Consider the following 16,490-nt stretch of genomic DNA (forward strand, 5'->3'; position numbering starts at 1 on the left):
TCTCAATGGGGCAAGCCAATATTCCTAATGTTGGTTATCTCCCTAATGTCCACATCCAGTTGAAAACTGGAACTGCCACTCTAAAGTCATTGAAACTGGGACCCTTGCATTTGTTACAAACCTGTGTTTGTTGCTTTGCTGGTGGTGCTTGCCCTAGAGTTAGGGGTGTATGGATTCCCCACCATCTGTTCTGGTGGGGAATCCGTGGCGGGGAAGGGGATTCCCCTCCCCAGAATCCTCCGGAGCAGCTCCACTCCACGAGGATTCCGGGGAGGGGGGAAACCAGCTTGGGAGCCGCATACCTTCCCTTCTGCCAGCCGTAGCCATTCTCCTCCTCCCTGTCCTTGCCGATTGCCATGTCTTTTCTTTAAAAAAAAAAAAAAAGTGATTGGCAGAATGTGCCCATAGAATTAGAAATAGAGCCATGAATCTTGCATATAAGCCTATGGGCACATAGACTTAGACGCAAGATTCATGACTATATTTGCGTTGTAAGTCTATGGGCACATCCTGCGGATCACCTATTTTTTTTCTTTTTTTTTTAAGAAAAGACATGGCAATCGGCAGGGACAGGGAGGAGGCGAACGTCTCTGGCTGGCAAGAAGCAGCTGAGTGCCGTTCCGCCTCCAGTCCTCCTGGAGCGGAGGTAAGTGGTCCTGATGTGCTGTGGATTCCTGAGGCTGGATTCCAAGGAATCCAGCCTCATTTGAATCTGCAGCAGATTTCTCTGACCCTACCTAGAGTTAAACCCAGACTTGTTCTATCCTGTATGCGCAGGTGCGTTTCAAAGAATGGGAGGAACTTCACTTAGGTACTCAGGTTCATTTGGCTACTCCAGCAGGAACATTGTTTCTCTCTTGGAACTGTTTGGGAGATTTTAATATTTTTGTGTGCCAGGGAACTTGAAGCTAAGCGTAGTCAGTTCTGGGCACCTTGCAGTGAGAAATGCATGTTGCCAAATTGGAAGAAAGGGGGGAAAAGATGCATAGGAGATCAATAAAATGGAGGGGCCAATTATGTTGGTTTCTGAGGCTGTGTGTGTGTGTGTGTGTGTGTGTGTACAAGAGAAATACTGAAGAAGAGATGGTAGCTTTCCACATATTTTAAAACCTGAATTGAGTGTTTCATTGAAGGCAATTTTGAGAGATGCAAACCTTTTAACAGTTAACCAAATCTCAAAATGGTTCTGCATTTTTGCCAAGTATTGCCATATGTCTGACTACAAGGGGCAGCAGTGCGCATAAGAACTCCGTTTTTGGTGAAGGAAGGGTTGGAGGAACTGCCTTCTTGACTAACAAGTTCTCTCTCTAACCCATGGAGCTGTTGTTGTGCTATCTTCCATTGTCATGCCCTCACTGGAGGAGTCCTCCTCAGAGGAAGAGCTAGGAGCCCCGGAAGCCCAGGGTACCCCAGACCAAGGACTGCCACCAGGCACCCACAGGAGCCTGAACCCTCAGGGGAGATGGCTGCAGGGCTGTCCCTGTCAGGAGAAAGAGACTCTGCCTCTGCCTCTCCCTGGCCCCTGGATTGTTGTCACCTCAAGTGACAGGCTAGTAGAGCTTCTGTGCGAAGGTGTGCTCTCCTCCAGAAGGGATAAGGTTCTGGAAAGGGAGCTTGGATTATAGTAGCTGAGTTCTGGATGGGGTCCAGCAGGCTTTGAGCTTAAAAGCCTTCACTGAAAACCCAGCCAGCATTGGAACAACATTGTTCATCCAAGCTCTGTGCCGTATACCTTGCTTCCTGAACCGTGCCCTGTGATTGATGCCCTTTTTCCTGACCTTTTGGACTTCCTAATGACCCTGCTTCTGGACTGCGTAATGTACCTGACTGATTTACTGTGTTTGACCTCTTCCTTGTTGTATTGCTCACTCCTGCTGTTGCCTGATCCTCTTTGACTGACTGACTGACTGACTGACTGTGTTCTAACCTCTGCCTGGATTCAGACCACCTCTGTTGTAGCCTGAACCCCATTGGATAACCACTTGTAGCCTTCAAGTTTGCTGACCGCTGCAGTTAGAGTTTGCAGGGCACCCATGTCTCTTTCCACATAGTTAGGCATTTTCCATAGCAGCAGCACCAATGAGAATAGGGCAGGAGGACCATAACACACCACTGGTTTTGTTTTTTTAAGTGGAGGTGGGAGAGGTGGTGTTTAAAGTAGAAGTTCCTTTTCCGCAGTGACCACGTTTCATTTAGAAGTGTCAGAGACCTGTCTAGGCAGATATCTATCCACTTTGACTTCCATGTGTTTATGCTTCATATTCCCATAGTTCTTAACATAGGTTAACTTGTTTTTATATGAAGTCATCATTTTTTATAATATTACCGTGTAGTGAAGGACTGATGTGGAAAAGGTAAATACAAAGGTGTGGGTGGGTGATGGTGGAGAACATAAGATATCTGTTGGATCAGCCCAAAGACCAGCATCCTGTTTACAACAGTGGCCAACTTCCCTCTGTGAAGCCGGCATGCAGGGCATGATGGCAAGAGCTCTCCTTCACTGGCATTCATAGCATATTGCAGAGTTGCCCAGCCTTTTTGGGTCAGTGGGCACATTTAGAATTTTGAGAGGGTGTTGTGGGTGCTCTCACAAAATGGCTTTCATGGGGGGCTTGCCCATTCACAAAATGGCTGACATGGTGGGCTTGGCCAAAACACTCCTTTCCTGGAAGGCAAATTGGTGGGAGTAAAAGGAAAGTAATTTGTCCAAGAACCTCAGAACAAGACAAAGGTAGGGTTTGAGTTCCAAAACCCCAAAACCACTGTTTTGAACCCAAACAAAAATGATGCTGGTGGGCAGCCCTTTGCTTTGCAGCATGCCAATCTCTTAGTTACATTTTTTTAACCAGTCTTAAGAAATAAAGTAAAAATTAGGAAAGACAGGGAGCCTGGCAGGCACCAAGAGTTTTCTGAGGGCAGATTGGTGCCCATGGGAACCCCTTTGGAGATCCCAGGCATACTGCTTCTGAATATGGAAGTTTCATGTAACCATAATGACTAGTACCATTGATAGAATTATCCTCGAAGATTTTGTTTAATCCCCCTTTTAAAAGCCATCTAAGCTAATGGCTGTCGCTGCAGCTTGTGGCAGTGAATTCTGTAAATTACTTGTGTTGTGTAAAGGCGTATTTTTTGTTTGCTTTTGTCCTGAACCTCCTGATAATGAATTTCATTGGGACACCTTGAGTTACAATGTTTATTTGTTAAATTTATATTCCACCTTTCCACCCCAAACGGTGCTCAGGGTGGCTAACAATAATGAAAAAGAGATTTAAAACAAAATCTTAATTAAAACGTAACGTAAAAACAAATTATTTAGAAATGCAACATTAAAAGAAATAGACAGCATTCAACCAGTTAAAACCCCCTTCAGCAGCAGACTTCTAATGTTGCTTACATCCCCAGTGCCTTTCTGAATAAAACGTCTTTACCTGCCAGCAGAAGGACAGCAGAGAGGGAGTTCCAGATTCTGGGAGTGGCCACTGAGAAAGATACATTATGAGAGAGGGAGAAAAATCTCTTATCTTTGCTCCCACACTATTCATAATTTTATAAACCTCTAACATGTCACCCCTTTAGGTTTCTATATATATATATATATATATATATATATACACACACACACACACACACACACACACAACCCCCAAATCCATTAGCCTTTCCTCATCAGGAAGGTGCTGCAACTTCTCGCTAGCTTTGGTTGGCCTTTTCTGTACCCTTTCCAGCTGTATGATATTGTTTGTGTGATGGGCCATTGGCGAACCCCTTTGCAAGTGTCTCTTGCTAGCCACAGAACTTGTGTCCGTCCACTGCAGATTATTCCTTTGGACTATCATTAAACAAGAGAGAAGGGTTTGAAATCAACAGGTCAGCCTTTCTGTGGCTGAATGAATGAACAAATGAATGACGTGTGTCTTCTGTGATGAATGCTGTTGTCATTATTTCCCTCTCCATCTTTCATTGTTATTCTATGATTGATTTGTCCTCATGAGGGTCATGTGAATGTTCTGGAGGGAATGTAATTTTGACCCAAGTCATTCAAAGGCAGTTTCAGTGCTGTTCACATCCCCACAGTCCCGTTGTTGTTTAATATGGCTCAGTAGCTCATTGGAAGGACAGATCCTGAAGCTGAAGCTCAAATATTTTGGCCACCTAATGCGAAGAGAAAACTCTCTGGAAAAGACCCTGATTCTGGGAAGGACTGAAGGCAAAAGGAGCAGGGGACGGCAGAGGATGAGATGGCTAGATAGTATCACCGATGCAATGAATATGAACATGAGCACGCTCCGGGAGAGAGCGCAGGACAGGAAGGCCTGGCGTGCTATGGTCCATGGGGTCACGAAGAGTCGGACACGACTGAACGACTGAACAACAAAAAAGAGTTTGGTGACATTTAGTGATCATTAAAAGCAGGAATTTATAGCACATACTTAAAGCCAAGAGTATTTCAGGTGGCTCCCAGGTGTACATTCCCCACTTAATTCGGTCAAATGCCTCTGAATCCAAACATGGAATAAAACCTTTCGTGGTTTTGAAAGTGGTGATGGGTTTCCATGTAAAAGACATCACAAGAGCCCGGATGTCTTTTGTGAAGCAAATTTGGATGGCTTCTTGGGTTACATACCTGTAGTTTCAGAAGTTTCTCATGTCTGCACTTGTGAACAAAATTTAATCTCATGTTGAATTTGTAACATGAACATAAGATTTCCCAACAGATCTGGAGCAGATGAGCAAATCCCTGAAATTGGGGATGGCACCTCTATAGTAATCAGTGCTGGTTCCAGATTTCTGAGGGCCTTTGGGCAAGACATCCTCCATGGCCCCTCTCCCTCAGTCATCTCACCCCCACTGTCACGAGCTTCTATTGCTCCTCTTCCTGTTTCTCATCATTGTTACCACTTGCTTGCTTGACAGGCAGAGAGCCAGTGACCAAGCAGGCCATGGTATCTACTGTGCCTCCTTCTCACCACCACTGTTGTCTGGGCCAGAGCAAGAGGCAGGTGAACAAGCAGGTTGCAATGGTGAAGAGAAGGTGCAACTCCAGGGGGCTCTTGTCAGTGGGCCCCTGCTAGGGTGTGGGCCCTTGGCAAGTGCCCAGTTGTGCCTACCCTTGATGTTGGCCTCGATAGTAACAACACGTAGCATTTACATTTATAGGCTTAGCATTTACTTCGAGGGTGGGCAACCTGTGGGCCTCCAGATGCTAATAGACTGCAACTCCTATCATGCCCTACCATTGGCTATGCTGGCTAGGGATAATAGGAGTTGCAGGCCAACAACATGTGGAGGGACACAAGTTGCCCACTCCTGATTTAGTGTGTTCCATGAGTCCACATAGCTCAGTGATCCCAATAACCCTTACAACAAACTTGGGAGGTAGGCCAGGCATAAGAAGAGCCCTGTTAGATCAGATCAAAGGCCTGTCTAGTCCAGCATCCTGTTTCCCACCGTGTCCAAACAGATGCCTAGAGGAAACATGGCCCTCCAGCATTGTTCCTCAGGAACTGTTACTCCCATGTTACTGGAATACTGCCTCTGAACCTGCAGGTGGCATACAGCCAGCATGATTGACTTAAGGCACAATACTGTGCATGTCTACACTGAAATGTCCTGCAACTCCCAGCATGCCCCAGCCAGCATGGTTGTAGGACTTATCTCTGTGTAGACGTGCATAGGATTGTGCCCTTACTGTCCTTAAGTTGCAGACTGGGAGCTGAGGCTGAGAGTGAGAGAGAGAGAGAGGCTTTTATACGGCCAACTTCTTTGTTCATGGCAAAGGCAACATTGGAACTGGGGATATCCTGGTGCTTGGCTCACATTACTTATTTATTTTATATTTATTTATTTAATTTAAAATATTTCTTGGCCGCTTTTCAGGCCTGGAGCACTTCCAAGGCAGCATACAACAATAACACTTACATAATAAAAACTGATAAGGTAGTAACAACAGTAACAGTAGCAAGCATCCTAAAAAAAATGACATAAAAACAAAGCCTACCACATACAACAGCAGCTACAAACCAGTCCGATAAACTGGTTTCTTAGGCTACTGTAGCTCGTTTTCACCCACATGAACTACTGGCTTGTAGGGCTCTTCTTGAGTTAATTTCTTCATCATCTTTTGATCATCAACTTTTAGCTTAATCAAGCACATGTTGCAGTTTGCATGTCGGCAGTTTTGTATTGTTTTGCCAATTAATTATTCTTTCTAAAAATATACTAATTGTATTGCCTTCATCCTCTTCTCCCCCTCCCAGCCCAGTTAAGATGATAAATCTTAGATTAGACCGTGGCTTTGTTTCTCTTTGGGCTGTTAGATTTCTGTAAGCTAAATTTCAAGCCTTAAGTATCTTCTTGTTGCTAGGCAACGCCACCATCCTGTTTGTAAGAGCCCTGTCCAGTGAATAGATTGGTACCACCTGGTGCTTGCCTGTTAAGGTACGCATCAGCTACCAATCTACATAAGCAGGTTGATGGAGGAAAAGAATGATTCTTTAAAGGATTCTTTCGGCTTATTTGCCTGTCTGTTTGCTGAAGCTTGCAATCTTAATATGGCCGCCCACAGCAGTTTCTTGTTTTAAAATCTCGGGTCCAAGCAAAAGGAAGGTTGCAATGTTAACACTAATTGTATAGGGCCAACCGTATGCTTTTTGGTGTCGTATGTAAAGTGCTAAGAAGAGAGGTCTCTAAGGCAGGGCTATGGAACCTCAGGCCTGGGGGTCAAATTGGTCCCCCAGAGCTCCCCAGATGACCATGCCCACTTCTCCTGGCCCCACCTCCTTTCCCTCAACCACTGTTTTTTGGGGTGATTTCCTTGCTTCCCTGCCCTTTTGCATGTCTTGGATAATTAGAACTGTGTCTGAAGGCTGCCTCAGGTTTTGATTTTGGCTTGCTTTGCCTGACAATCCTAGGACTTACATTCTACAGGGAGTGTCAAATGTCCTTAGCGGCTTGGGTTTATGAGGATTCAGTGCTCAAATTAAAGGCAGATGAGAGGATGTCTGGCCTCCTTAGGGCGCAATCCTATGATTGTTTAGACAGAAAACCTTCTACAAGTCCCAGCATGCCCCAGATGCTGGGAGTTGTAAGACCCCTTGTCTGTCTAAACATGCATAGGATTGCATCCTTAGCTACTTTTTTTGAAAGGCAAACTAGAAAAAGGCATACTTTGTCTAAAGTGGGATCAGTCAGGGCATGGGGCTTGAAAATTTCAAAAAGGGCTCCCCCTATTTTTCCTCCCATAATTTAAGCACTGTGTGGATTTGCTTTGGACTTTGTTTCTGGGAACTAGCTCTGACCACAGCTCCAGGGCTGAATCCTACGAGGATGCCCTTCATTCACTGAGATTTTATGTGCTTACTGAGATCAAGCAATACACCTAAGATGCATGGCTATCAATCAAAGCAGGCCTGATAGCAAAAGCAAGCCGCATGGTCACGGATGAGAATAAGACGAGCCCTGACAGACCACAGAAAAGGTGCATCTAGTCCAGTATCTTGCTTTTCAGAGCGGCCAACCAAATTCTTCCATGAAGCCCATGGCAAGGCATTAAGGAAACAGCCTTCTCCTGTTGTGCTCAAGCAGTTGGTATTCACTGACACACTAGGTCTGAACATGGAGGGCCCTATAGCCATCATGACTAATAGGCAATGCTGGACAGATCCTCCATGAACTTTTGTCTAATCTCCTTTTAAAGCTAGTGGCCATTGCCACATCTCGTGGCAGCAAATTCCATAAGTTAATGCACTGAGTGAAGAAGTACTTGTCTGTCCCAAATCTATTGCCAATCAGCTTCATTTTCCTTGGATGACCCCCGAGATCTAGTATTATGAGAAAGGGACAAAAAGTTTTTGCTCTCTCCACTTTCTCCACAGCCCTATTAAGTATTGCCTTAGTTGGCTTTTTATGTAAGTGAAAAAGCCTCCTATGTATTAGTTTTTCTTTGCAGGGAAAGTGCTTCAATCCCCTGATCATTTTGGTTGCCTTTTGTTGAACCTTTTCCAGCTCTATGATAGCCTTTTTTGAGATGGGGAAACAAACATTTGAGGGACGCGATGAAATAGGATGCAACCCGAGAATTATGCTCCAGCATTCCCTGCAACATAGCAAGCAACTCTAGGACTCCACTCCTCTTGTTTTACACAGTTCAGCAGCTTGGGGTGCAGAAATGTTGGGCTGGCCTTGCCTCATCTAAGGAGACCCAGAACTATGACTGCACCTCTGTTTTACTGTAATGTCACTTATTGGCCTCTTGCCTCTGCATATAAAACAGAAGAAAAGCATCTTCTGTATCAAACTATAAGGATTTTAGAATGGTTGTTTGGCTTTTTTTGTTGTTGCTTTGTTTTCTAAGCGTAGTGGTTTTCGTGGTTATTTTTCACTGGCTTCTATGTCATGTTCCTGAAAATATTGGCAGGGCTCTGTCACTGTGCGCAGGTATAATTGAAACTTGTTTTCTCCAAGGAATCACTCGGCTGTGTGGTTTATTTGTTTACTGACATTGACAGAGATCTTAATGGCTTTTTAAACCCAATTTGTGCATCACTGAATATCCTCCAAAGAGGAAGAGCTGATTAAATTTATCGGTGGAATGAAGTCCCCTCTCTGCAGAGCCCTTGTCTGCATTGTGAAAGGCTGCACCCAAGTAAAGTGTGCTGGGCTTAGAAACTTCACACGAGCAGTATGCAGCTGGTTACCTGTCCCACTATGTAAAATCAGGATTATACCAAGTTTGAAGAGAATTCTGTTGTTTTGCTATGGGCTCATTTTTCCTTCTTTACTACAGGTTCATGTCTGGACCAAATTTCATTACTATACCCCTAGGGTTTGCCGACATTTCATTGGTGTCTGATTTGTGAACATCATAAAGGGATCTGTTTTCTGGAATTTTGCAAACTTCACGGCTCACCTTCCAATTAATATTTGTGTAATGGAAACCTAAGCTGAGGCACATGGAAATTCCCCCACCCCCACCCCACTCCACCCCAAAGCTACAATATAAAATTATGTTCAGGACTCTACAGTTCTGCTCGCCACTCTTGCATGGTGAATATTGCATCACCCTCTTACAGGGGTGATGAGAGGAGTCCCAGTCTTCCTCCTTCTCTAACTTAGACCAGGGAGTAGGCAAGGATCATCTGCACAGTGGAACTATAGGGCAGATCCAAGCCCTCCTCTCCAACTCCAAGCTGGAGACAAAGGTCACCCCTCCTTGCTTCCTCCCCAAGCCCCTGGTAGCTTCCAGGCCAGGAGTTGGGGCTCACAAAGTCTGACCAAGCCTCCACCAGCTGGATGGCGAATCGCTGTGGGCCAGATTAGGCCTGTGGTCTGGAGGCTACCCATCCCTGCAATAACCAATAGATTCAGGACCAATTCACATGATCCTCTGTTTGCCCTGAAAAGTTGGTTGAGTTCAGTTTGCAGTGAAGCAGTGGATCACCAGCTTCACCGTGTGTCCAGCTCATGTGTGTGGTGCGTGATGTGCCTAGTCGAAACTCAGCATTTTGTTGTGTACCGAACAAGGAAGTGGGTCCTTTGTGAAACAACCAGACACCTGCTTTACAACATGCTAATGTCAATTTACTGCTTCGTGTGAGCAAAGGACTGGGTGAATCAACCTTCAGTTACTATTCTCAGTGCACAACGGTTAACATTTTTTTGGCTAATACAAGCAGCAGTCCATCATAACCAGGCGTAGAACAAATGATGTCGCCATATACTCACATTAATTTCATTTCTCCTTTTTGCTTTGCAGTGCCAACAACAAGAATTCTGGCTACTGGTGGGGCATCATACAACAAAGCAATCTTACAAGTAAGTTTGGCTTACTGCATTTGCGATCACCCAGTGCTGTTTCAGCCAGGCTGTGGGCTGTCAGGTAGAGAGTCAAGACCTGGAGAAGACTGATCTAGAGCATGAGTTAAGTAGCAGTGGGAAGCAGGCAGGAGACAGGTTGTGTAGGTAGCCAGGACAGGCTCAGCCTCTACACAACCTAGGAGAGTTCCCAGTGAAAACTCTTGGAGAAAATGGATGATGTTTAAACAGTGGTCTGAACACAACTCAGAGGCTAACTACACCTTAAGTGCAAATGTGCTTCTTAGAGCCCAGCACTGTTTTTATTATTAGAAAAGCAACTTGGGAGGGGGTGATTGAAAGTGCGGGGAGGGTACGCTTAACCCTTGCCCCGCCCACTGTTTCATGAGCTGTAGCAGACTCCTGCTGACCCGCATCTGTAGAGATCCCTACTGTCTTGAAGTCGTTATCAAAGGCTTCTGTGGAATGGGATGTGACACCAGGAAGAAAAGAGGTCTCATCAAACTGTAACGGAAAAGTCCACAGCTTTGGTTGTCCAAACAGGGAAAACCAAATGCTCGTGCCTTTTAAACTTAGCAGCTAGCTGTAGTTAATAAGTGACTGGTTTGCAATGTGTTCCATCTGCTGGAAGCCATGTGTGGTCACAACTCCTAACTGCATGTGTAGCGTGTGTACTTGTGACACAATCAAGGTGCGTAATCATGACATGAAGCAATGTATGTGGTTCCTCCAGTTGTTTTGGGATAAGGCAGTCTTTACTTAGTTGAAAGGCAGGGCCTTTAGCAAGAACAACACCAAAGCAAGGGCTTTTTCTCAGTAACTAGACCAGCCCTGCCTGGCTAGCAGGCAGCGGGTTTCTGGCATCACCCATATCCAATAATTAGAAAGTCTTCCCTGAATGCCCTCCAGTGTGTGTCTTAGGTGATGTCAGGGCATCTTAGGCCTCAGGGAGAGGCTGTAGCTCAGTGGTAGAGCACCTGCTTTGCATACAGAAGGTACCAGGATCAATCCCTGGCTTTTCCAGGTAGGGATAAGAAAGAATCCTGCCTGAAACCCTGGAGAGCCACTGCCTGTTTGTGTCGACATTACTGGGCTAGATGGGCCAGTGCTTTGACTCAGTATAAGGCAGCTTCATATGTTCCCATGAGCCAGGAGACAGGATGGTATCGTCCCCTTCACTCACCTCCTCCTGCCAGTCATTGCAATTAATACTTGGTGTGAAGTTCATGGGACGCCCTCTGTTTTTGTATGTGTGGGATAATTTTATAGTTCCTTACAGTCTCTCTCCTAAGTACAATTAAAGCAACTGCTCCATTTCCTTTTCCTTTGTTCTTCTGGAGAGCTGCTGCAGTGTGATGGCTAAGAGTGTGAGTCGTGAGCTAACTGAGTTCAAATCTTGCCTCAGCCATGAACTCACTAGGTTACCTTAGGCAAGCTACTATTCTGCCAACCCCAGACCTTTCTTGGCAGTATTGAGATAACAATGCTGACTTGACTTATAGGGTCATGTAAAGATTACTGAGAGTATTTATTTATTTACAATATTTATATACCACTCCACATCAAAAATTTCGGAGTGTTGAACAACAAGATAAAAGAATAAAGCACCATATTAAAACAATTTAAAAAGAAACTGATTCTGAACTAAATAAACTGCAGCTGGTCACTCAAGGAAGGCCTCTCAAAATGACAATGTCTTTGGGAGGTGCCTAAAGCTACACAACAATAATATATATGAAGCGCTTAGGGAAAGTTCTATGTAAAAGCTTATGTGGTGGCGGTGGTGGTCTCTTTTCTACCTTTGACCCATCTTTTCTAACCAGGGCCACCTCAAAATATGAGGCAAAGGACAAGATGGCAGCTTGTCCATGTACAAATTCTATGTACAAAAGCCGAACGAATTGGCAATGTTGTTTCAACACTGGCAACAGGGCAGTGTCCTCTACTGCACCTGAGGGTAGCTTAGCGGGTGCCGAGCAGGTCACATGGCCCATACAGCTTTATCCATCCTGCACCCCTGAACACCTGCCACCTGAGGCAGCCGCCTCACTCCTCTTAATGGTAGGGCCGGCACTGTTCCTAGCCATTCATACCAGTAACATCTCAAAAGATTTGAAAACTCATGAGTTTGATTCATCACTGAATACATGTTTCCAGATATTATTAGTGTGTTCCAGTAAAGTTAATGGAAATTCATAAGGAAATATTCTTTCAGGCGAAAGCTTAAGACTAAACGTAGGTCAGAACCTGAGCTTCTTTTCTAAATTGAGCTTCTACTCAAAAAGAATAGACATGTATTAAAAATAGCATGATCAGTGTGGACTGTATCGCTTAATTCTGTGATTGATCAAATCTACCTTTTAATCAAAACCTCAGAACCGAATAAAACATAACAGAATTCTCATCTGTTATCTTTTAACATTTTGGAGCAACTCCCTAAAAAGCTTTGGAGACCTACTTTGTCACTTGATATTTCTGATTCAGTACCCAGGGACTTCATTTGCTAGTTTTTCAAACCTGATTACCACTGTAAGGCCGCCTCTTACGACAAGCACCTGTCTGTATGACTTGACGAGGTAAGCAAAGCTGTCTACTGCCTCTGTGTCCCACAGTCTGGTTGTAACATATGCTTTTTGTGCTTCTCAGGTCTTGTCTGATGTGTTCGGTGCTCCAGTTTACACTATTGACACCGCTAATTCAGCCTGTTTAGGGTCTGCATACAGAGCAATCCATGGTAAGTCGAAACAAAAACTTTGTTTGCAGTAGCTGCCTCCCATGCTTGTCACAGGCCAATCAGTGGCCTGTGCTCTTGCTTGCTTTTTCCCATGATGCTCTCTTGAATCAGTCTGTCTAACAGGCTGTCCATAAGAACATCCTTGCGAGATCAGACTACGGGCTCTGCTAGTCCAGCATCCTGTTTCCCACAGTGGCTAACCAGATGCTTCTGAGACACCCACAGGCAGGGCAGGAAGACAATAGCCCTTCCCTGTTGCTTATTCCCCAGCAACTGGTATTCACTGGCAATTTTATCTCTGAACCCAAATGCTCTATTTAGCTATCACAGCCACTGAGAGACGTCTCCTCCGTGAGCCTGTCTGCTCCCCTTTTATAGGGTTGGTCTGACTTCTCTCTTCACAACTGGAAGTAGCCCTGTGATGACAGCTGGGTGTTGGAGGGGCCACCTCAGCTGGAGCCACCAGAAGCTGGATGGCAGGCAGTTCACGGGGCTGTTCTTCCTTTTCCTCCCCTCACGACAAGGGCTGTTCATCCTCTCCTCCTCCATAGGCCCCTCAGTGCTTGACAAAAATGCCAACTTCTTAGGAACCCCCGTTTTGAAAGCACGATCAATAATGCAAAGCAAGACAGCACATGCAATTTGTGAAATGTGTGTGACTTGCTGAAAATATATTAAATGCAGTGGAGGAGGTCCATTGCAAGTGGATGGCATCAAGCCCATTCAGGGGTGGGACTTGGAGAGGATTTTTGAGACCCAAGTTGGAGAACTCATGTTCTTTTCTAGAACACACTGTCTGTTCATTCTTCCTTGGAGGGAGAATCCTATGCTACAGTTCAGGCCATATCAGACTCATAAAGAGACACTGACCCTTTTGTAGGAGAGAGTTCTCTTTATCTCTCAGGTCACAAATGACCAGCACAGATCTGGATAAGCACACGCACAAAGAGAGTCTTGTGGCACCTTTAAAGACTATGGAATTATTGCGATGCAGGTCTTCATGGGCTAGAGCCCGCTTCATCAGGGTGGCCCTTATCCCACAAAAGCTTCTGCCAGAATGGTTCTGTTAGTCTTTAAGGTGCCACAAGACTCTCTCATTTTGCGTGCCTTTGCTGTAACAGACTGGCATGGCTAATCCTGTGGAATAGAGACATCTGGGCAGATAGGTGAGCAAAACTATTTGTGGACTTCTTTGTAGGGCCGAGATAATTTTTTCTCTGCCTGTTGTTCCTCTCCTCCACCTTGCCCTCAGTCTCTCCGCTTTCTAGCTCACTATTTTTTTTAATCGTGCTTTGCCCTTGAATGTATTACTTCTCCATATTTTCCCATCTGTTTGCTGCCTTATTGGCATTCCTCAATGATTACGGATACTGTTGAACTTGCAACTCTGTGGCTAGCTTTGCCCTCCACGGAACAAATTGAATGATTGACGTAAACTCGATCTCTGACACCCAGCTTGCCCAGGCCCAAGTGCATTGGAATGTAAGATCTTTACCCTTTATCCTTCACTTCTGAATGCTGACCTGACCAAGGAAGATCAATGCAATGTATTAATTTGCCAAGGAGCCCAGGCATATCCCACATCTTGTTTCTGCTCATTGATCAGGTCTGTGATCCTCATTGCAGGAGTCATGGCAGAGACAAGCGTGTCCTTCACGGATGTTGTGAAATTAGCACCAGGGCCCAGATTAGTTGCTACTCCGACGGTTGGCGTGGTTCAGGTGAGGTGGCGTTTGGGGCAGTTTCCTTGGTTGGCCGCTTTTCATTTCTTCCTGCTTTAAAAATGGAATGGCTGATAATTAAAATGTTTACAGAGGGAGAGATTTTATACTGGGATGTTCAGTTCTTTCAGATGTACTGCAAATCTGTATTAGAGACTATTTTATTTTATTACATTTCTATACCGCCCCATAGCTGAAGCTCTCTGAATTTGGTAAGCCGGTTGTTTTTGAGTCTTTTTTCAAGGAGTGATTTGAGGATTCATCATCTGCCTTGGAATTTTCAGGGTTTTCTGGGAAGACAGAATGCCTGCTAAGCCAGGTTAAGTCTGTAGTCTAGATATGCCTTTAGAGCAATAGTTGGCAAACTTCCACCTTCAGGTAAACCGTTCCAGAGTGCTGATGAACCCCTTTACATTGCAAAGGAATTTGGGGGCTTGTTCTCCTGTGTACTAAGGCTTATCCCATTAATTGTGAATGAGTTGTAGAACCCAAATCCAGTACTCACCTGTGGCTGTGCGATGCAAGGGAAGATTGGTAGTGATGGGGAAGCTGTCATTCAGAGACTCTTGTCTAGGGATGGGTGAGAAATTCATTCGGTTCTCATTTCAATATGAACCTACCGAATTCACATTTCCCAAACCTAAACATGAACCAGAATGCAGTTAGGCATCGAAATTTGTACTTTTCTGATGTGGTTTGCAAAAAAAGTGTACAAAAATGTGTACATTTGAAACGGTGTATGCAAAAATGCACATATTTGGGGAAATCCACATGAAACCATTTTATTCAATGGAAAAATTGCTTACCAAAATGTGTACATTTGAAAAATGCATACAGATTGCGCGCGCGCGCGCGCACACACACACACACACACACACACACACGAAAAATGTGCAAAAAGGTGTACAAATTTTCATGCGGACTAACCTGCCCTGCCCCTGCTGCAATCCAATGAGGAAACAGGACAGAGCAAATTTAGCAGTGTAAAAATGAGAATCTGAGCGAAATCAAGCTTGACAGATTGGCTCATCCTTACTCTTGTCTGCCACTATTTATCTTCTCATTGAGGATGCCTGATGAGTTTTTGAGGGACGGCAGGCTTCCCAAGAACATCTTTTGAAAACCACTGTGTTAGGGTAAAGCCTTAGGGCAACATTCCCAACCTACTGCCCTCCAGCTGTTTCGTACCAGCTTCCATCAGCCCCAGCCAGCATGGGCAATTGTCAGGAGTGCTGAGTGTTGTAGTCCCAAACATCTGGAGGGCAACAGGCTGGGGAAGGCTGCCTCAGGGCTTTATTTGCCTTGGTGGCTCCCCGCTGTATATTTACCTACCTTGACGCCCAACTTGTTTTATTAGGATAGTAAATTGGTGCCACATTGCCAGCAGCAGAAGCTGTCTTAGGTGGGATTAGCTGCGAGTGCAGAAATGCCAAGGGTTTAGAGCTGTTTATTAAGCCCTTGGGGGTGATCCAACTCCTCCTGAGTATTTTAACATGTACTGTAGCAGCAAGCATTAGCGATGACAACAAAAGTAATTATGCCAAGCAAATTGCCACTGGCGGAGAGGGGCTTGTTGCTGATGGGAATGAAAAACGTTCACTATCCAGCACTAATGTGGTGGGTCAGATTCACGGGGTTGGCCTCTCTGAGGACTTCAGGCCCTTACCCTTGGAGCACTCCTCTTGACTGGCCCTTCTGTGAAGTTTGGCAGAGGAAGGAAAGAGTAGAACCCGAGTAACTGCTTTGAGCTTACTTCCTTCTGTACACGGTGATTTGGTCAAGGGGTTCAATCCCAGCGCAGCCTGATTGGCTTGTCTGGTATCAGACTGCATGTGTTCATTTTGAGCAGCAACCAATGCCAGGCACTGAAGGCTTTCACCATAGAGATGTGGGGATAGCGCAGCTTGCCCTGTCGACCACATGGTCTTCCCATCCAAGTGGCAGCTCTCAATTAGTTATGAAAAGTTCAGACTGTGCCCCAGTTGTTTTTTCTTACCTCTGTGGGTTTGTTGGCAAACAGGGCTGGTGTGGGGAGTAGGGCATGATGGGTCTTCTTGATCAGAGCAGGGGAGAAGTGGCGTCATAGAGATTTCTTTCTCTTCCAATAAAACTATCAAGAGAGGAAGGAAGAGAGAGATGGCAGGAGACTGGAAGAGCTGCCTGACAGGTCTTGGGGTGTGTGAGCTAGTAGAAAGTCATGAACATTTGCTTCCCTCCCT

The 16,490-nt window shown here is 45.2% G+C and overlaps 1 protein-coding gene across 9 annotated transcripts in view; it reads left to right on the forward strand.

Annotated features, from left to right (window-relative positions):
* The window catches only part of XYLB (xylulokinase), a 139,231-nt gene that overhangs the window by 107,214 nt on the left and 15,527 nt on the right, over positions 1–16,490 (forward strand). For 7 of the 9 annotated variants that reach the window (XR_014792462.1, XR_014792463.1, XM_084859384.1 and 4 more), the window contains 3 exons: positions 9,758–9,816; positions 12,463–12,550; positions 14,177–14,271. Coding sequence is in view for 6 of the 9 variants with exons in the window: in XM_084859384.1 (XP_084715510.1) it covers positions 9,758–9,816; positions 12,463–12,550; positions 14,177–14,271 (242 nt within the window). In the remaining 3 variants the exon portion in view is untranslated. Of the gene's footprint in view, positions 1–9,757; positions 9,817–12,462; positions 12,551–14,156; positions 14,272–16,490 lie in introns of all 9 variants that reach the window. The other 2 variants (XR_014792461.1, XM_084859383.1) reach the window with 2 other exon arrangements.

The sequence above is a fragment of the Heloderma suspectum genome, chromosome 5 (assembly GCF_057233095.1).
Source record: "Heloderma suspectum isolate Gila_16-S chromosome 5, 16-S_ref, whole genome shotgun sequence".
Classification (NCBI taxonomy): Eukaryota; Metazoa; Chordata; class Lepidosauria; order Squamata; family Helodermatidae; genus Heloderma; species Heloderma suspectum.